This window comes from Enoplosus armatus, chromosome 3 (genome assembly GCF_043641665.1).
Source record: "Enoplosus armatus isolate fEnoArm2 chromosome 3, fEnoArm2.hap1, whole genome shotgun sequence".
Taxonomy (NCBI): Eukaryota; Metazoa; Chordata; class Actinopteri; order Centrarchiformes; family Enoplosidae; genus Enoplosus; species Enoplosus armatus.
Window position 1 is genome coordinate 16,401,451 of NC_092182.1, and position 22,038 is coordinate 16,423,488.

Consider the following 22,038-nt stretch of genomic DNA (forward strand, 5'->3'; position numbering starts at 1 on the left):
TAACATGGTTGGGCTAATTATGACCACTTCACATTAGAGACAAATCGATTAGTTGATTGTCAGAAACTTAATCAGCACCTATTTTGATACGGGAAAGTAGTATGTTTTTGTGACTTTTTAAGAAAAATGGCGAAAGTTATCTGGTCTGTGAATAGTCTCTAGTTTTCTTAGTCCTCTATGATAGTAAATTGAAAAAAGACCAAACAATTAATTGATTAATCGAGAAAATAACAGATAGACCTATGTGGGCTGTATAGTTTTACGATTTTACATGCTTAAGCTACAAATAGTGGTAAAAACAGTGACAAGCCTCCATCTCATACACCAGGAGATCGAAAAGAACACAGAGCAAACAGAACAAATCGTTGGTTGCAGCCCTACTTCACATACTGTTGGGTAGTTTAATCCATAACAATGTATTATATTCCATAAACTGATCATGTTTTGTAGTACAAAGTAATAGGATTTCCCTCTGAAATGTGCTGTGGTAGAGGTGTAAAGTAGCATAAAATGTAAAGTATAAGTACCTTAATGTTGTACTTAAATAAATGTACTTTCCACCACTGCATCTGTATCACAAATTACTTCAAATTACTTGACAAACATGTAGAGTCTCAGTAATGAAACACTTTGGTCGTGATGCTCAAATTCCTCTCATACAATCAATGCAGGCAATCACACACATACGCACACGTGAACTTGAACACACCTTCGGCTCAAGCCACTTGCATGGCCTACATGAGGTTGACACTATTCCTCCAACACACACAAGCGACGTCTTTCCTCCCTCTCTATCTCCTTCTGTATCTGTCACTCACCGGCCTTCCCCTCCTCCTTCTCGGACCTCATGTCCTCCTCGGCACAGGCTCCACTCGGCTCCACTGTCAACTTTGGTGTGAGCTCTCATAGCAGGTGAAAAAAAAAAAAAGAAAGCACGCACACACACTTATACGTACAGACCAATGCACACACCATTCAAACCAACACACACAATGCACCACCACAGCCGGCCGCTCCCAGCCCTGCTCGCTGAGGCTCCACCCCAAACAGGTTACCAGGAAGTCGTCCCTTGAGAGCCACATTTCCTGCTCCTTTTCTTTCCTCTATTTGTGCCTCTCTCTCTCTCCCACTTTCTATGTACCTGTTTAGTGACACGCCCTGTGGCAACTGTAGGACAACTTTAGGACAACTTTCACCCCACGCCCACTTCTCCTTTTCATCTTTTCCCCCCTTTAGTGTACCAACGAGAAAGAGGAGGGGGAGGGGAATACAAACTGCACCTCGGGCCTCAGGTAATGAACCAGGTGAGTCAGTGGAGCTCTCACTCCACCTGATGGCTGGGAGCTATCAGAGGACAGAGTGTGCAATTACACTCACCGACTGAACAGAGAACAATACACCCCTCTGTACGAAAGCTATGCACTCCCTCTGAGCCCACAATGGCTTTGTAGCCTGCATGAGTTTACATTGCTCACTTCCTGAATGTGAATGTGTGTTTTGGCCAGAGGAGGCAGGAATGTAAACTCTGAATAAAAATGCTACGAGTGTAAACTTCAACATAAACACCTAAAAAAAAAAATGGATCATGACAGCGGTGAAGTGATATGAAGTTCATGCTTCTGACCAAACTGCCTTAGCTCTACACACTGAGATTGGATTATTAATAAGAGCTCTCCCATGTTATCTTTAACCCTCCAGGGTTTTTTGAATGGACTTCTCTTCTGCCTAGTGCTGAGTAAGGGCAGACTGTGTCATGTTAGATGGGAACTCGGATGTTAGCGGACACAGTTACAGAGTAAATAAGGTTAAGGCTGGTCCAGTTTGCCTGACGGGGCTCTTTAGGCCTGAAACTCTAAAGTAGGTACAGGTGGAAAACAGATAGGGCTGCAACTGAATTATTTCAGCCTGCAGAGCCTGGCTGGATATAAACTTATAATGACATTCTTTGTGGTTTATGAGAACTTGAGTAACTAGCATACCAAAGCACAAGTGTAAGCATAATGTGTGTGTGTGTGTGTGTGTGTGTGTGTGTGTGTGTGTGTGTGTGTGTGTGTGCAAGAAAAAGACGAGTTAAACCTCTTGCATTTAAAGACGTGACAGCAGTTCAGAGCAAGCATGCCATTTGTCCTGCCTGTCAGAGGTTGACGCTCAGTGTTTTAGCTCCGTCCAAAGATCAGATGTGCTCTAACCAGATACTTGTCACATGAGGCAATGGATCTGTCAATCAGACGCTGACACCTCAAGGATTACTGCCAGGCTCATTTCTCTCTGACTGATCAGAGCTGAGACAAAAGATTGAAACGATAACTCCTCTATTGCGGATACATTTAACACCTCATCAGAGGGTGTAATGCGTATATTGCAAGTGCATGTTTTTCTGCACTAGCCATCATATGTAGTATTACAGCTTCAATATCTCACAGAACCAAATTATTAGAACTTTTACATATGCTAATTATACCCACTTAGATTCAAATTTGAACCAGTCTGAATCGAGCTGCTTTTTACTTTTTGTCCAGAGAGCTACAGCATTTCACATGAATAATAAAATTGACCATATGTAGCACTTCATAATTCCAAGGTCATGCTGTAGCCTGCCTCTCAGCTACACTGAATATTATTCACGGCATTGCTTTTATCCTGACAGTTCTTCAGTCTGAAATTTTCCACTCCTCAGTGTCCTTATTCTTCGGCTTAACTCCCTGTATCACTATGTCATTCATTTGCTTTGCTCACATTAAAGCCAGAAGAAATCCTAAAAGCCTTCTTTTTCTACCCTCCACTCTCCTCCACTGTATCGCTCTCCCTTCTCTCAGCTGCACACGGTTGACCTGTCAGTCTGCATTATCAGTGCTGGGGAGCGTTGATATAGAGCCGGGACGGAGCGGCATTAAAATATTAGCTAGCCTTGAGAGAGAAGAGGAGGTGGAGAAAAAAAGAGCAGCACGCAGACTGAAAGCAGTGATGGGCAGAGAAGAAGGAGAATGAGTGGCCGAGGTCACCACTGTCGCTGGCCATTGTTGATGGAAATGACGTAAGGCTTGTCTAATAGTCGCTGAGCCCGCTCTGCCAGCTTCAAGGGGCCAGATTGGATGGAAAGATTGGAATTACAATTATGGCGCAGACCCACTGGTTTGGCATCAGTATGAGAACAATAGAGAATAATAGCAGTCATTATGTTGTGAGAAAGAAATGGACACACGGCTTATAGATTAAGAAATACTATACATGTGATCAATAGACTTTTTGATCAATACCTTTTGTGGTGCGTATTATTACGGGCTGGTCAGTTTGATTGAAAGAGACTATCAGCCCGAGCCACACAGGCCTCCCTGTAAAACAGTTTATTTCTCAAGCGATTGGAGAAAATAAGTGGCCTCGCTGCGATGCAATAATTGCACATTACAATACAACTCAAGTGCAATAAACTTAAATAAAGCTCCAATCAGATTAAAGCAATTTGCAAAGTAAAGTGCTTTTGTCGGGGCAGAAGTCAATCAGGGCTCGCCAGCGCCTCTTTCCTCTGTATTGGGTCACAAAACATGTTATTTAGTTGCCATAAATCAAAGCCTGCAGTGCACTATAAGGCCCTCGTGGCCAGGTACCGAGAGCTGTTATCTGATTGTTCTCACACCCTTACCCTGCACAGGCCTTTGCTCCAGTGTTAACCTCCCAGTCAAGCTGACAGCTCTGTGTCTTTTAACTGCCAGGATAAATCACTGTGCACACTTCCTGCTGTCACCAAGGCAACACCTTGTATTTTCGAGCCACACCGTACCTTTGCCTAGCGAGCAGTCTGGAGTGCCAAAGTCCATCAGGCTGGATATCTCTGTCGGGTAGCACATGTCTGTCACCACCGTCTTCTGTCTGTGATGTATTGACGGATCTGCAGGGGGAAAGAAATTAACAAATAAGTGTAACTTCACAACATCAGATTAATCCAGTGTTTATTCTTTCATCAAAACTTGCTATTCCTATTCACACAGCCCGGGTGTTCTCATATGTTGGGGACATACTAGCACTGTGTGTGTAACAGGCCTGTTAAATCAGGTGATACATTCATCTTCAGCTTGCACTCCTGAGCTTTCAGACACGATGCAAATATGCATCTCTACAAATCACCACAGTCGTGGCTGGCATTTCAAAACAATAATAACACACACACTGTATTAATAATTATGCATGCTGGTTCTGTTATTTTACAATGCTTGGCTAACGTTTTACTTCTTTTGCCTTAGTTGAGATCAGTTGCTTTTTAATCTTTTAGACATTTTCCCTTCTTCTTTGTCTCCTCAAATAAAATCCATTTATGTGATTTCATTATTCTCCACTGACCCATTTCTGTGCTCTATACATTCAGTTAATGACAATGATCAAGGACGTCTGTGAGCTCCAGTGGCTGAGGTTCATCTACTCAACATTTTTTCTCCTCTCACTCAGTACTTTCTCTGCAGAGTTCAAGAACAAAATGGAGTGAAGGTGCATATATCTTCTTTTCAAATCATCAAGGTCTCCCTGTCCACTGCTTTTCCTCCACCTCCTTTTCTGAACATTTCACCTCCATGTGTAAAGCATGAAATGCTATAAAACATAAGAGTGATTATTGGAGGCAGCAATATCCTCGCTATACCAGCAAGGGGTTTTGTAGAGCAGGTACCATAGCATTAAAACAGAAATGATTTCCTCTTGAAGAGGGCTTCAAATCCCACTATTGATCTGAAATCTTCAAACTGAAAGTAATTCTTCTGATCTTATGCATCCCTCTGAAGCTATAAATGTTGGATTTCATGGCAGATGAAGGCATGACAGCACCTCCTGTATACGTGCAAATGAAGTGTTTAAATTAAATGTGTTTTCTTGTTCAATCATGAACCTCATCTGTGAGTACAGCAGTTGGCATCTACCCTCAGGTGCCTTCTGAAGCAGTACCACCTGCACAACCACCTCAACTATGATCTCAGCTTCCCTCCTAGTCTGCATATTTTGACAGTTTCAATTTCATGACCGTATGGTATTTATCTAGATCCACTGACCTTCCCCTCCCTTCTCCCCTCCTCCGTCCTCCTGACCTGTCGATAACTGTTTAGGTGTTGTTAAGCTGACCTTTTCCTCGGTCTTTAATATGGAGATTGGACAGCGGGCCGCTCTAAGGCTGCTTTACTTAGCACCAACAATAACGAGAGAGAGAGAGAGGGTGAAGCTGCTGGCAGTGGTGCCAATTCACAGACAATATATTCTGGCACTTAGTTGAAGGTGTCGGCGCTTTGTACACTCAAAAATAAAGATGCCACTACATAAATTACGGCCTGGTTTGGGGCAGCCGTTGTTTAAAAATGTCATCACTCTTAAATGAGCAGCCTGTCAAATGAGAAAAAAGAGCAATGTACCTGAATTCTTACGATGTATTTGGATATGTGTGCCCTCACCTTGGTACTTCAACATACCTCAGTCATCTGAACTTTTCACTGGTTTATATGACCTCCCATTCCCAAGGGGTTTTTGATTAGCCAGGGTCTATTGTATTTCAAGGGGGAAACAGCTGTTAGGTGTGTTTGACTGACAGCTGAGCCGGTGGTCTAATATTGTGAGCTGCTCTCTCAGGATGAAATAAATGTGCTTTAGATTGATGTGTCCCTTATTGTCAGATGGGAATATCTATCAAAACGGATTACCTTAAAAACAAGGTTGGCCACTTTGTAGGTCTATACTTATATTGTCCTATATTCTATACTTATATCATCTGATGGATAAAATGAAGACCTACTTTGATCAGCCTTTTTCACAGCAGACATTTTGATATGTCATAGCAGGAAAAACAAAGGTGTATTTGATAACATTAATGACAGCTGCATCCCATCCTTCCACTTAAGGGAGGTCCTGGTATTGTGCATGCTGGCTCACTGGAAAAGCTCACTGGGACACTTAATGGAACCGAACCATCATTAATGTTAATGCCCTGCTCACTCACACATGTGTTTTCACTTGTTCTGGCTAATTAAACCTCTGCTTAAGGTAAAGTTGGGTGGAGCTATAATGAAATTACATGAGGTCACCAAACCATTGAGAACGATAAAGGTGTAACTTCAGACAGATGTCAACCAAGCACGGTCTACAGTCACAGTCCTAAAGGCCTGGTCAAAGGATTATATAGTAGTTAATGCTGAGTTACTAGACTAGCAGATACTATATTAATGAACCATTAGGTAATAATCAGTTCATAAGTATCCGTGAATCAGAATAACGACCACTTTCTTCATAAGTTGTTCCTGATTAGCTCTGAACTAGTAGCCACTCATTCATTACTAATTATTTGATAATTAGTTACTCTGTTTGTGCACCCCCAAGTAAATAAGCAGTTACAATGTAGTCCTCCGTTACTTCATGATTATCTGACCATGACTTTATGGAAGTTTTGATTGGACTTTAATAGATTGATAGTTGTAAAGTCCAATCAAAACTAATTAACAGTTTTAACAGATTAATTATCAGGTCGTTCCTGATTCGTTCCTCTCTCGTTCCTTAGTAACTACTCACATTTTTGAGTACTGTATTGTAAAGTGTTACAGAGAAAACAAGATATATCATTTACAGAGCAGATCTATGTCACTGTAGCAAAATAATATGCGTTTTTATTTCGGGAAGTGCTATTATAAATCTTTTAGAAATTAAAGACACTTCCTTGCAAACGACAGGGGAACAACACAGCCCTGACAACATCACAAGGGAAAACACCCACTAGTTATTAATGAGAATATACTGATAGAGTGTGTGACTGCAGAAACACCTCCAGGTGTGGTAGGAAGTCAAAGAGGCTATTCAAACATCTGACAGAACCTCCCTTCCTAACTAACTAACACTCAGCTGAGGGTTGCAGACGACATGTATGGGACATGATGGAAAGAGGAGACAAACACTCAGCGGGAGTCAGAGTGGGTGTTCAAGCAGAAATAGGAGGCAACTATCATTGGTGTGCAGACAGCTCATCATTGCCCACCCTCGGCCAACCTTTAATTACACTGGCAGGCAGTCTGTCATGCAGGCAGCAGACACATTCATTCCTGTATCAGTCATCGTACCGGAAAGAAACATCACCATGCTGCTGTTGAGTTACAACGCCCCGAAACGCAGTCCTGCTGAGAGAAATAACACGGCTGCACGTGTTGTGTATCATTCTGAGAGACCAAACCTGTATTGGTACCACTACACAATAATTTACAATGGCTTTAAACATGCTGTAATTGTCAGGAATTGAATTATGTGTAAAAGAGCCGCCTAGCTCTGAGAGGTGATTGGCCATCAGAGTAGTCCTCACAGAACAAAAGGTCACTGTGGTGGTCATTGTCTCCACATTTTCTCGTCCACTGAAAGGTTTTTTGGTCTTTGTTAGGGGAGGAGAGCTAAAGTGTTGATCGGGGGTTGTGGTGCAGATTAAAATACAGCAATTCAAAGCCTGAGCAACGGATACTGAGGGGATTCTTTTTTGTTAATTGCTTATTTTATGTACTCAGCAGAGAGAGAGATGATAAAAAAGAAAGTATTAGAACAAAAGTGGTGGTGAAAAGCTTAAGTAACACTGGGGCAAAAAAAAAAGGAGTTGAGATGTTTTATGGGGGAAAATGTCATAACCCTAAAATGTAAAGCCCGGAAGAATTTAAGCATTTTCTGTGGTGCGCTGTAATGATTCCCCATTGGGATGACAATAACCAATAGTGTTGAAATTTCTATTATTTCCTCTCATGCATTTAAATTGACACAACATAATGTGTGAAGAATTTGAAACACTATCTAAATGCAATTTCACAGCAGTGCCGACAGTGAATGAATTAACAAAGCTGAATGATGTGATGCCTTTAGGGTCTCTAACCTTTGGCACAAGACCGAGCCGGAAAACCTCGCCTGGTTACATAAGACAACGGGATTGAGTTTGCTTGAGATATTTAGCGTTTAAATATTTCACAAGGGAGACTGTTCATCCCTGACCCCGACGCTCAAAAGGTCGCATCGGGTATTATCAGGCACAGACACACGGGGCTCGTCCAAATCCCAGCGTACAGAATGCTGACAAGGCACCCTCACCGCACTATACGTCTCCACTGGTGGGTATCACTAACAGCCATTGACACAGATGGCAACGATGAATTGGAAATAAATCTCCTTTATGACGGAGCAAGATGTGAAATCTGCAAATTGCAACGAAAATATTGTGTAAAACTGGAAAATGACAAATTGAAGCCTCATAAACACAGGCTGTAAACGTGTCAAATAATTATTTAACAACAGCAGCGAAATACTTTGGGGGAAAGTTGACTTAGTATTCATCACACTCTTTACACCATAAGAAAAGCGACAGATAGATTTCTCCTCAGGGACAGATTGAAAGTGCGACAATATGCTATATATCGAAGGTCGAGCTGTCACATCTCTATTATACAGCACAAGCATGGAGCCAAAACACTGCAGCAAAATGTCATTCATCTTACATTTTACTTTGCCTGGGGCTGAAAACTTACTGTCTATTAATCCGTGTTTATAATCATACGTGACACAGTGAATCAATACCCCCGGTGCTCACAGAACATTAGGCCTGAAAGGCTGCTCCAAGGCTGCTGTGATGCATTGCCTCTGGAGGCTGCCTGTGCGCTGTCGTTAAGAGCACAACAGCAGCCTGCTTTGAGGAAACGTGCATCAAAAAAAAAAAAAAAAGCCCCCTCAGGGACACATCCATTACATCAATGAGGAGAAATCGCTTGAGGAAGACGAGTGTCCAGGGTTACCGGTGTTACGGCTGGGGTTGTTCAGCTCAGCAGTCTACCGTTTTGTTGCAACTCTCTCTCGCTCTAATGATTTCTGCGTGAAAGGACAAAATGAAGGAAGGATTTTAAAAAGCAACATGTAGAGAGGTGGAGTAGGCTGAGGGGCACTCACAAACCTCAAGATGTCCTGTTCTGTGTTGTTGAACTGCAGCTGCAGAATTTTCATTAGAGGACTTATGGGTGGGCGATAAAATGTTCCATACTGTTTATAAGGGGTTGCTATCCCTTTAATATCTCAGGATGTATTAGGCCATTGTGGCTAATGATGCAAAGCAGTGAAAAGTACTGTTTTATGGCAATTGTAGATTTTTGAATCAATGTGATAAAGTTGACTGATTTGTCAGTTACTCACTCACTACATTAGAATAAAACAGATATTCTCAGCTGGTCATTTTATTCCTAAGGGACGGTCAGAACACATTTATTCATTTGGCAAAAGCTTTTGTCCAAAGCAATGTACAAATGAGGTACAATCCATGTTTCACTTTGTAAAAATAAAGCAAGGGCCTTGTCAATGTTTGAACACGCTTCCCTTAATGTCTTAATGGAACTTCTAATGTGCGTCACCAGTATACACATTAATAAAGAGACAGAACTGCATTTGGCAAAGTGCTTTATGAACGATGGCAAAGTAGTCTTTTTGATGTTATGTATTTATGTAACATATGTATTTACGTAACTATTAACTATATTGCAAAGGATGGCTGAAATAAAAAATGTAGGCTGAGAAACTAACCACACCACCTTCAGCCAAAAGAAAAAATACAATGCTCTCCCGCTTTTCTGATCCCCTCTCCCCGTTATCATCTTTATACAGTCCCTTAACAATTCCTCAATTGATTTTGCCAAAAATATCCCAATATATTGATATAAAATTACACACAACATGATAGAGGCCTTTATTTATACCACATAGTCCTAACACGTCAGTGCAATTAAATTGCTAATTACATTTTGTCCAAAGAAAAAGGCACGATTATATAGTACAAAACTACACACTGAGAAGTCAACTGAAAGGAGAAATTTGTGAGCGCTGCTATGAAGGCGTATCATTTTTGCTCAGTATTAAATATAAGTAGACGGGGGCACTTTTGTATCATTTGAATCACTAATTCTGTATCACATGCCACACCTGTTCAAAACGATATCAGCATTGCAGTGCTCAACCCTGCAGTGATTAAACTCCGCTATGTTGTTGTGCTGAAACCAAAACAGCTGAAGGGCTCAAGAGAGCAGAAACTACCTCGGTTGATTATTCACAACAATACCATCAGGAAAACAAGGTTATGGGACGATGCCTAACCTTGCAGTCACTATGGGGTGATGTTGTTGTGCATCATCCCTTATGACTGGTATGATGATCTACGCTGGCTGATGAATAATCACAGTGGGGCTGACCTGCCAAACTGGAATAGTAAGGGACTAGAGCTTAACGATAAGCAATCTGTGTACGACTATAAAAAAAAACAAACACATCATCCTTCATGCTGGCTACCTTATAGATGTAGACATAGCAGAGATGTAGGACAGTCCATCAAGCATTTTGCAATCATCATTATTGTGGCTCAACTGGTGAAAAATGTGGAATCCATTATGGCCTAGATAATAAATGTTTCTGTAACCCTGGAGGATTAGCTACTGTCAGTCGTACACTAGTTAATCCAACGCAGCCTCCTCGAAGAGCCCCACAGTGAGCTCAAGGTTCAGCTGGATTAGCCAGAGTCTGCCTGTCCTCTGCCACAGTGGTGGAGACAAATTCATAACTTCAGATTGGATCCCCCCCCCCCCCCCTTTATATAGGCAGGTTTGGTTTTGTCCTCAGACACAGTACAACAGGGACACCAGACAGAAAAAGAGCGAATACAAGACATTTTTATAGTATAGCACTTATAAATAGCACATCTCCAAATGAATAAGCAAAGAAGACTGCACTAGACAACTAGTGTTGCCACGGGAAAGTTAGACTGACATTAACAAAAATGAAAGGAAATAATCAAGAGAAGATGGAGTTATTTCTATGCCATCTCTAAAATGTCATAAATGCTGCAATATCCTCACAATAACAATATATAAAATTTGCCAGTATATGCATGTACACAAGAACACCATACACAAAGATACACACAAAACCCTCTCTTACTCACACGCACTCACATGAGCTTGTGCGCACACACACACACACACACACACACACACACACACACACAGACTTTTATGGCTCATCTAGTTGATACTGTAGGTCACAGCTGGTCATTGTAGGGCATCATCTGCCCTGCCATAACCCAAAGGCTTTGCCGGACCAGGAAAGCTTGATGAGGGCGGATTTAAAGTGAAGATTAAGCAGAAAAATCTGCCTGGAAGATATCCAGCACTGACACAACAAAAAAAAATCCTCCATCTCCTTGTGCCAACGCCTTTCCTGCCTTTGGTAAAAAGCTGCAACGATGGCAGCAGCAGCAGTCCTGGCTCGGCTCTTTAATATTGTCAGAGTGTGCGGGGACATTTGGAAAATGTGAGACGCTTTGCTGACCTCTATCCCCTTACAGGCCTGGGAATTGATTAACGCTCTTTTCACACATGCCAATCCTGCCACGCCCATCCCAGCTGCCTCTGCAGGATCCAAGATGGACCCTCTCTCTCTCTGTGGACAGCAGGACCGGGACAGAGGACGGGCTGGGCATCATCTGCCTTGCTCTAAGAGACAGTTAGAGGGGGAGTCTTGGTTGCAAATAGTTGAGAAGTCTTAGCTATGCTTTTTAAAGCAGCCCATCTTTTTTCCACTCCAGTCTCCACAGACAAAAGGTGAATTAATAGTTTGTTTGTGAGGTAAGGAAAGAGGAATAACAGCTCCAAAAGCATCACCATAATGAAAGATTGAAGGGCTCCAATGGGAGAGCAGAGCCCCTTCTCCAGGGGAAACCGTCACTACTCATCAAGCCGAATAATACAACACAGTAATGCAGCCCTTGGAGTCAGTGGTGGGCGTAACACACAGAGCGCACCGATTTTTTCTGTTGGGGTTGCTACAGTATAATAGCTAGTAGTGTGTCAGGCAGAATTTGAAGTGCTGACCAAGAGAGAAGCTGGGTAAAGGTGTGAATAATAGAACTAAGACTACCACGTTCACTGGGCCTAGACAAGCCAGCTATTGATGGAGGGATGGGAATCACCCACGCAGGAACCTGCACTGTCAGCTCTACCAGCTAACACAGTGTCTTCAAACAGAATTGAATATCATCTTCAGCGTATAACAACTCAATACAGCAAAGCTTAACCAAAACCTGGCAACTCTATCTGTGCTGCAGCAAAAAAAACAGACAAATCAGATGGCAACATGTTTTATTGATTTTAAAAGATGCTATTGTGGTGTGACATATCTTGCTCTTGTTATAAATAGCGATTGCCTGAGAGAGTTGCCACGACTGTCTATTACAGTTGCTAATTGCAGGAGAAAAGCAGAGAGAACACAAAAGCATGCTGTGCGCCTGGCATCAAGCATAATGTGAAAAAAAAAGAAAAAAGCCACAAGTGCTCTTCTGCTGTCTTGGAACCAACAACAAAGTCTAGAGCTATTAGTCAAAATTTGTTCTCTTGCTGTAATGATCCTCAGACTGGCAGGAACACAATAAGCGTCTGAGAGATGTGAAAAATGCATTTATGATAAACAAATTTACGAGCAATCTTTGGGACACACAATTTTCCTGTGAAATGATGGATTTATCAAGTAAACCCCCTTTACATTAAATACATAAAATGATTGAATTTGGTATTGAACTCCACAGCTTGTATTATTATACCAGCAGGGGTAATGAATACATCAATGTCTGATTCAGACTCAGTATACTTGATTGACTTGTCTCTGGCATTATTTCACTCTAGATTATCCCCAATTATAAAAAGCCATGTAAATAAATATATATAAAAAAACAGTAAATAAGTAAGTACAAAACCCACATAAGGCAACAAATAAACAAAGCAATCTCATCCAGTCCACTCATTCCCAACACCCAAGTGCTTTTTCAAGTGGCATTGAATACATCTTGCTCAACCACTGCGATCAACATGTTGTCTTTATGTTAAGTACCTGCTGTGGGAATAAATGAATGTTTATAGCGATTTAGCTTACACTGAGGGACCCAAAGTCTTCCAGAAGGTGAAGGCTGGAATTTAACGTAACAAGGCTTTCACACCAAAAGTGCAAATTCCACATCGTGCAGATGCAAAGCCAAATATTTTTCCTGCGGAGAGAGAGCGGCTGCGAGCCATAGCTCTCCACATATTTGCCAAAGTTCAACTAAATTGAACAATGACCCTAAATTCACTGACCTCCACAAAGTCCATCTAATGAGATTCTGGTCATGACTGAAGTTATGGCAGCTACAATTTTTGGAAAAGTTAAACTCATGCATTTCTGAATTCTGTAATTCTACTCTCCAATCCTTTTGTAAAAAACAAAAACAAAAAGTATCAGAGAGGATCAGAATACTAAATTAGAAAATGTTATTGGGATTATTTACATTCAGACAAACATTAGTCTGTAGCATCCTAGTGAGCCGGTTTGTGCTGTTTCCTTCTGTGCATGACCTTGTGCAAACTATTTGGGTTTGGTCTGAAGCCATGGCAAACAACATGCCAAAAAGGGTTTGACTCCTGCTTCACATATCTGAGTGCCATACTTTGGTGCAAAAAGAGGGAAGTTGACCTGACAACAGTGTCCTGTGAACAGTATGAAGGCTGATCTGCAGGGTGAGACACACTAGACTTTTACAGGTCCACCTTACAGCACTCTTTACAGGCTTCTTCGGCTGATAAAGATAAAGGTAAACAACATACTGTTGGAGAAAATACATTACTTGTATTTACGAACTACATCAGGTGGCTTTGGAATGGAGAGCTTATTCAAAGCACTCTGTCATTAGCAGTCAATTTAGCACTGCAGTGAACTGGACCCGGTCAGTGAAGGAGGAGGTTTTAGAAAGAGATTATTGCAGGAATCCTTCACACCCAGTGCAATCCCAGCAGGTCATTACTCATATTACTACACCTAAATTACGTAATAAGCTTTGATAGAGACAGGGATGCATGAGTGTGAGAAATACAAATAGTAAAGTCACTGTTTTATCCTTAGAGGAAGAAATATATCACACAGCATTACATCTCTCTGGTGAGGTGATGAATTGCCCATTGTGGCGGCGAGTTTTACAGTAATGATGAAAAATTCAGCAAATGAAAAATGACCCAGTAAGCTGTCCACGCCGTGACTTCTACTCACAGCTAGTGTTACAATAGATGCTAAAGTCTTTAAGGTCATTGCCTTCTTCTTGCAATACCTTACAGTTCTATAAGAGCCTGAATCAGCTTTTCGCTCAGCAGTATGCACCGCTCAGAATGACTAATGTCTCAGAGCGGGGCCCAATTTCGAGAAGGGAGTTGACCACTTACTCCTCTCCTGCTGCATCAGAGAGCAGCAAAGAGATGAGTTCCTGTGTAGCGATGCATCCACCTTTAAAATCTAATACCCTCCTCCTCTGTGTCAAAGCTTCAGCCTACATGAGACTGTAATTAGTGGGATGGCAGTGGAAACGCTAATTAGCATCTCGGCTAAGTTTTAACTCAACTACAGTGCTTCATGCACATGTCATGTACACACACACACACACACACACACACACACCACAAACTGGGTCTCTCTTCTTCGCACAGTGCACTTCACACATCTACCAATTACTGAAGATTTCCATACCTGCAGCTACAGTATTAACATTTGGTTATTTATAATGGTGACCTCTATTCAGGGTCACAGAGTTAGTTGAAATAAGTGATGTCCTCATTTTCTCTGCTAACATCTTCCCCCATCATTTCAGACACAAATTTAATATTGTAGATGTCCTGCTTTTATTCAATTGTACTAACTTCTGAAAAACACACACTGAAATAGCTTCTTTTATAATGGTGGCTGCAGGTAATTTGTGAAAGAAAATGTGGAATGGTAATGCTTGGTTATTGTACAACGAGGCAAAAATAAACACTTTGAGGTTGAACGTCCAGGTCCACGTCAGACATTAGTGATTGGTAAGAGAAGACTTCATATTGGGACTATTGGTCACATAGACTTCTGCAAATAGCGGAAAAATCTTAATGTTACTTATCCAGCAGTGGATTTCATCTTCAAATGCCAGAAATGTGTCTTGTTATTAAGTATTGACCACATCATCAATGCGATTAAATGAGATCTACAAGGAAGGGAACACCAGTTTCACGTTAGCTAAAATAATGTAGCCACACTGTTGGAAACTGAAATCTCATTATGGACAAAGGCCAGCCGGGAAAATGAAGTTAACTTTCACCAACAGCAGTGGAGGGAATGCGAAAGCAATTTACAGACCCAGTATAGGTCATTCACGAGAGATGAAAATGTGAAACTTTTATGTCCAAGTTGAAAGTGCTGTTGTCTGATGAAACTGCGTCTCAGTGGAAGACAGCACAACTTCCCCGGCAGCTGTCAGGACAACGGTGTGATGCAAGCTGGTGTTGAAGATTTCTGTTCAAAAACCAGATGAAGCCTTTTTTTGGGGGAGTGGGGGTAAAAAAAAAACACTACAGAATTTCATTATTCAACATTTATAAGATATGGCGAATATGGTCTAAGAGTCATTGTGGTGTTTTGTCATTAGCCTGATGTCTTTCACAGTAGTATGCTAGTTTACGGACTGTGCTCTTTTCGTGCTCACTCTGTTTGTTTCCCTGCCCTCCTGCGTCAGGCTGTAATGATAATTACTGATAGGAAGCAGGGTAAGTAGGCAGTGGTCCAAAAAAGCTCCTCCACCTGTCCAGGAAGCTGACCTTTTGTGTGATACTGTATAACAAAAGTGCAGACAATAGCCCACTGGGCTTAGTGGTCCACTGAGTGATTGATGTCATCTCATTAGCTATAAGAGTTGAAACTGCAGAGAGCGACGCAGGCACTTTTTCTCCATATGTCAGTGTGTACACTCTTCAGCCGCCCTGCCTTTACGTATGTCGCTGCAGACACTGCAATTGTGCAGAGAGTCCAACAGCCTCTCCTCTTCCTCACTGCCCTCTCGTACTGCATCCTCCTTCATCAATCAACCTCTTCTCAAAGTTTTAAAACCCCCAAATCCCTCAACTCATCTAGTTCTTTCTCTCTTAGGAGTTTTTCCCTCATGATTATTAAGATTCCTCTCCTCACCCCGTAGTGTAACTCCTGCAGTGAAAGATATTCTCTCTCTCTCTCTCTGTGTCTGTCACTGTTTCTCCCTCCGTCTTTAATGCTCCTCCGCCACCTCCCCCCGGTTGGTTCTGCGTCACTGATCACCATTCAGTCGATCCACTGGGGCTTCTTCCCAGGAGAGTAACTGCAGTAATAAGAGCAGAGAGGCTCTGAGATGCACACTGCCGGCGCCCTGCAGGGCAGCCTGTAACAGAAAGCCAGGAGAAGTCAGGAAAACTTTGATATAGTCAAACAGTAAGAGCAGAAAGAAAATGAGAAAGTCTACAAGAAATGAATTAAAATTTTTCTAAAAAACTTTCATTTCCGTTTTCCACAAATCATTATGATGCCAGCAATTGCTCAGTGAGAACACTGCAGAGTATCAGCATGGCAGAGTTGTCGCTGTCAAAGCCGAAACACTGGAACAACAAGGGTTTTCCTGTGTCTCCCTGAGGCAGTGCACTCTCAAGAGACAGGGTTGGATTGACTGGAGACCTTCATCGGTTCCCTCTTCCTCCACAGTTTTGCCTGGTTAATTAACGAACACTCAGCTCAGATTCTTAAGGCACCATTTTGTTTCCTATTTGCACCATATTTCTGCAGGCAGGCCTCCCAAGACACTCCTGAGCATCTGGCCAACCTCGTGCAATAACCACTTTTTCACTTTGAAGAGCCAAAGAAAGCTGCTATTTCAACACCGAAGATCAATTTGCCATGAAAGTTACAGCGTGAGATTTGTCTGGGGGAAAGTATGCTTACTCTTGTGTGGAGCAGAAGATTACTTTAGAATTCACAGACAGGAAAAATGAGTCTGAATTGCCTAAAGGAAATAGCGTAACTTATATCTTACTGAAAAATATGAAATGTAATTTTATGGGTCAGCGCGGTCCCTGTCTCATCACAAGTTAAATGTATCTCTGTTGAAGGATAATTCAGTTTTTTTTACAATGTGGGTTGTATTTTAGAGTTTTGACCATTAATCCCATTGGTTATGATAACATTTTACCCACCAGCTTCATATGTATTCCCAGATTCAATTCAAATCAGCCTTCAATTCCACTCAGAAAGAAACATTGAGAAACAAGAGCCCTCTTTTACATGTATGCCAAGTTTAGACCACCACAAAAATTCACATTCACACTCACACAAAGAGAAAAATCAAAGTAAAAGATGAAAAATAAAGTGCATCAAAGCACAAGGATGAGAGGAAAGAGATGATCAAAAACATCACCACTAAAACATTTACTGTATAGGTAAATCAAACCATCTGACGAGGTCGAGGTACCAAGCTTGAAGATCTGTTGCAAACTGGGTCATTGCCAGGATTTTAGAAATACTGAAGGTTATAACCTATAAGGATTGTTGACTAGCCACCAAAAACATCTGTCTAACTTTTATTATTACTTTTTCCTTCACATTTTATACATTTATTTAACTGTCAAATTCCATTTTCTTTAAATGCAATCTCTCCACCCAATTACCCTTGTTTCAATGGATGTAATTCAGTTTGTCAAAAAAATACAAAATGCCTTTATTTTAGCATATTGTTTGGCTTAACTGTTTGATGTAACCCTCTCAGGTCATCAAAGCCCCCAAATTGCCAGAGACAATATCGAGGACATTGGTCCTTGGTGTCCTCAGTGATAGCTATGGCTCTGACTGCAAATTATTCCCGGTGGATGGCGCAGCACATCTGAAAGCAAACTCCAGTATATTTACTTTTGGAACCTGTTGCTGAAGCCAGTCTGCAGAGCGGCTTTAATACGCTCCGAATCTCCTTGTGAGACGTTAAGATAAATAAAAGGGTTTGTTTGTTTGGAAGACCTTTATCAATAACAGAGACAGTAATGTTATTTTCTTATATCGATAGAAGGTCAGCACACACACAAGAGTGCAGTGGTATGTTTTGGAGCTGCAACTAACAATTATTTTGATCATTTTGATGGTCATTTAATATGTTCATTATTTTATTGATCGATTGATTAATGGTTTAGTCTATGAAATGTCCTATTGACACGACAAGTTCATCTTTTAATGTCTTGTTCTGTCGAACCAAAGTGACAGAAAAAATTAGAAAAGAAACAAATCCTCAAATGTGAGAAACTTCAACCAAAGAATATTGGCATTTTTGCTTTAAACAACTTTAGGAATTAATGGATTTTAAAAATTGTTGTTAATTTTCTGTCAATCAATTAGCTAATAATTCCAGCTCTAGTGTGTATAACCCCAAGCTATGCATGATTGAAGCTCCTCTATGTCAAATTTAAGTCAGAATTAATTTCATCGGATGCTGTTTTACTGATGCTCATATAACAGGTTACTCTTTAAAGGACACAGTATCCAAGAACCAAACAAATATACTAAAGTTTCTGACTGAAAGAAACTTCAAAACAAGCAAATGGAGAGAACTTAACATGCATTGTTGCTCCTTGGCATTCCGTCCTTCCAGGGTTGCCAAGTAACAGTTGTGCCGGCAACCTTTGGCTTAAACTTGAATCCTCTGTGTAAAGAAAATGTTGAGAAGCGTCAGAGGAAGTAGACCCTCTGAATAATACGGCATGATTAATGCAGCTGATGAGCAGGGTGTAAGGGAAGCCAGCAAACGACTGGTGTGAGGTATTAAAAGTCAAAAGTCTTCATACATCGGTCCGGTTCAGGGACCTCACGGTCACCACACACAACTCCCAACTCTCATTAAACTACACAAGCAGTCCGAGCTCTCAACTGAAGCTGGAAACCAGCCCACCGAGATCACACATTTAATCTTTTAACTGTAACAGAGATGATTAAGAATACATTTTAAAGCATTTTTAAAAAACATTTTCATTTGCTACTTAGTGCTCTCTGAACTACTGTTTTATTTTTGTGAAATGGTTTCACAAAAAGCTGGCCAACAGATTGCATGTTACTGTACAGAATATTCTATAGCATACTTATATATAATGGATAGCAGGAAGGTTTCCTGCAGTGTTTCATAGAAGGGGGGGGGCATCTTGCCTGAAACAAAGACCAAACAAATACATAACCTTTAGTGAAAAAGAGCAGAGGTGCTATTTCACACAGTACATGCCATATATTTAATGTGTATGACAATTGTTTAAGCCTTAATATACTAACTACATTGATCATTAGACAAGATGTGTCAGGATCCAGGTGGCTTACCATCTCGGCAAAACAATTTTCTCAGGCAAATCATGAGCAGTGGACTTTTTAAAAAAAGTACAGTCGTACAATAGTAAGTACTTTTTTTCAGTAACAGTCCTGATACAGCTATCAAGACAGATATACACCATACTCTAAGTTAAAGAAGTAAAAAGTATATATCCAAAAGGGCAAAGGTCATCATACATACATACATACACAGTCATATCTACAGATAATCTGAAAAAGTAATTTAAAAAAAAGATGACACTGATTCTGCTTAAGCTCCTCTAGCGAGTCTCTCCAACACCTAAGTGCTCTGAAATAACGAAGTCAGTGGGTGGTTGGCTTTTCTTAAATTAACCATCCTTCATCTCCATACCTGGTCCTGGCCTAGAAATGTCAGAGCAGCTGGCTGCTGTTGGATCAGCAGGACTCAAGCTAAACAGGCCAATTTACTGCTTAAGAATGTCAGGAAATGGCAAAGCCACCAAATACATAAAAAAATAATAATATTTAAACGGATTTAGCAAGCTCATTATCACAGGGCAATAGAGCTGACAGAATCAAAATAATTGATAGTGTATGTTTTGCTAATTGTTGGATTGTGTTATCAAGAAGCTGTTGGATCCACAGAATTAAGAAGAACAAAGGCCGCAGAAGACTCGTCATTTATTGTGTCGGAGTGTTGTATCAGTACATTGAGCAACGCGGCATAATGATACACACTCATCTACTTCCTGTTTTATAATGTGTCTGTGCCCCCTGTGACACAAACTTAATTAATTTGAAATGTATCATCCAATCATGTGCATTCGCCCATGCACAACACACACACATACACACACTCAGGCATTGTCCCTTAGAATTGAAAAGAGGCCTTCAGTATCAGATGTCCACATATTGCTGATCACAAGGTTAAATGATCACAGTGGTATGTGCATATCCATGCATATCGCATTACAAGACAGTAGAGACACAACCTCATAAATCAAATGTTACTGCACTGCAGCTGCATGACACTCACAGAGGTCAAAGGTGGAGAGCAGCTGGTGCATGTTGAGCATCGCTGCATTTCTGACCCTGGTATGAAAAGTAATGCATTGCTGATGTACCTCCGTTCATCTCAGGTCCATGCAGTTCCCATGGTATACAGCTGGGCCGCAACATCTTCTCAGTCCTTAACACGAAGGAAAAATCCATATCTGTCCTTCCTCCTTCGCATTTTCCCTTTCAGTCTTAACCCTCCCGCTGCTGCTGCAGCATCAGTTCACTGCTCTGAGGATCCCAGAGGAGAGATGGGACAGAGATTACTACAGGGATCAGTCCACGCCCTCCCATCATCACCATCCCCCACCTTATCAACTATGGTAAAGCTTACCCTCTGCCACCCTGCGATGGTCCTGCCCACCCCCCGATCCCGCCCTATCAACGATCCCAGTATGGCAGATGGGACATTCGCGTACAGGCCAAAGACACTGATACACTGCTGGCTTACAGTCGTTCCCTTCACCCTCCAGCTGTGTCATCAGACAGCTGAAGTAGACTGTATTAGAAAGCTAATACCTGATAGTGACACAGAGACATATGTAAGGCCCGAGACAATCTTGGTGTAATCCTTTGATATCAGCAGTATTAAAGGATTGCATGCACTCCACTTGGAACATAAAGTACGACAGCAACAATGTCTGCACTTACTCTAATACCAAGAGCACATTTGAACATGAAAATGAGACACACTTGTCGTCTGCATTTTAACGGCCACTTCAGTATCTCACACCGTCGGAGAAATCAAATGATGTCAGTATGCTGTCTCCCCTAAGAGTACTTAACCAGCACTGTATGAGTGCAGAAATCAGATAAGTCTGTAAACACTGTGAGAGATACTGTATCTGTGTGTTTACAGTACAGGCACACTTTGCAGTTATAATTATAAGTGTGCTCACTTTCAGTGATGCACACTCATGTTCTCGTATTTCAGTCTTTATTATTATTCTTCGGCACATCTTTTCTGGAAACGCTCCAATTTCCTTAAACTTTTTTAACATGACAACTCAACTGCTTTCACCACTTAAACGTTTACTGACATTTCATCTGCATTCATCTCTTTCTTTTGATCTGACATTTCAACTCCTTTCAGTGTCTTCATCTATGAAGAACAAAAACCAAATCTTCAGCCCACAACTTCTACCGCACAATGTACTCCAACTTCAGCTGACACTTCAACTGACGGCTTGTTTTACTTTAGCTCATTTCTTTCATGACTTCCACTTCACCTGAAAAGTCATTTACTTTATCATCTAAACTTGGGCTGACATTTCAACTCCTTTCAGCACTTTCGCTTCAAGTTGTACTTCAAGACTGTCATTCTCCCAAGAACGACAGCATCAATCGGATGTTCATTACCCTGTTTCCAACTGACAATCAACATTGTTTTTAAAGCGTGACTGACCCAAGCTATGATGGTTTTTGTGCCTAAACCTAACCAAACCTCAACCATAGTGTTATCACATAAGTGATTTTGAAAGGCACAGAGGAATGAAGTTGTCCTGCTGATAGGAGCACTCGATCAAACGCTTCTATATGTCGTTCTAGACGACATGGACAAACATCGTGTTTGGCTGTTTCGCTTGGAGGACTTGTTGCTTCTACTTCACCCAGCACTCACACTTAAATTGACACTTCTTTCAGCACGTCCATGTTAACTGCCATGTCAACTTCGTTCAGTAATTGTATGTCAACTGCCACTTCAACTTTAACTTCTTTCAGTATTTCAAGAATGTGTCAATTGTAGATTTTCAGCAGCGAGCACATATAAATGTTTGTAGTTAATGTAGACATGGGTTCAAATAA

At 41.2% G+C, this 22,038-nt stretch overlaps 1 protein-coding gene across 1 annotated transcript in view; it reads right to left on the reverse strand.

Moving 5' to 3' along the window:
- kaznb (kazrin, periplakin interacting protein b) overlaps positions 1–22,038 on the reverse strand; it is a 53,579-nt gene that overhangs the window by 16,879 nt on the left and 14,662 nt on the right. The window contains exon 2 of the mRNA XM_070902777.1: positions 3,779–3,886. Coding sequence (XP_070758878.1) covers positions 3,779–3,886 — 108 coding nt within the window. The remainder of the gene's footprint in view (positions 1–3,778; positions 3,887–22,038) is intronic.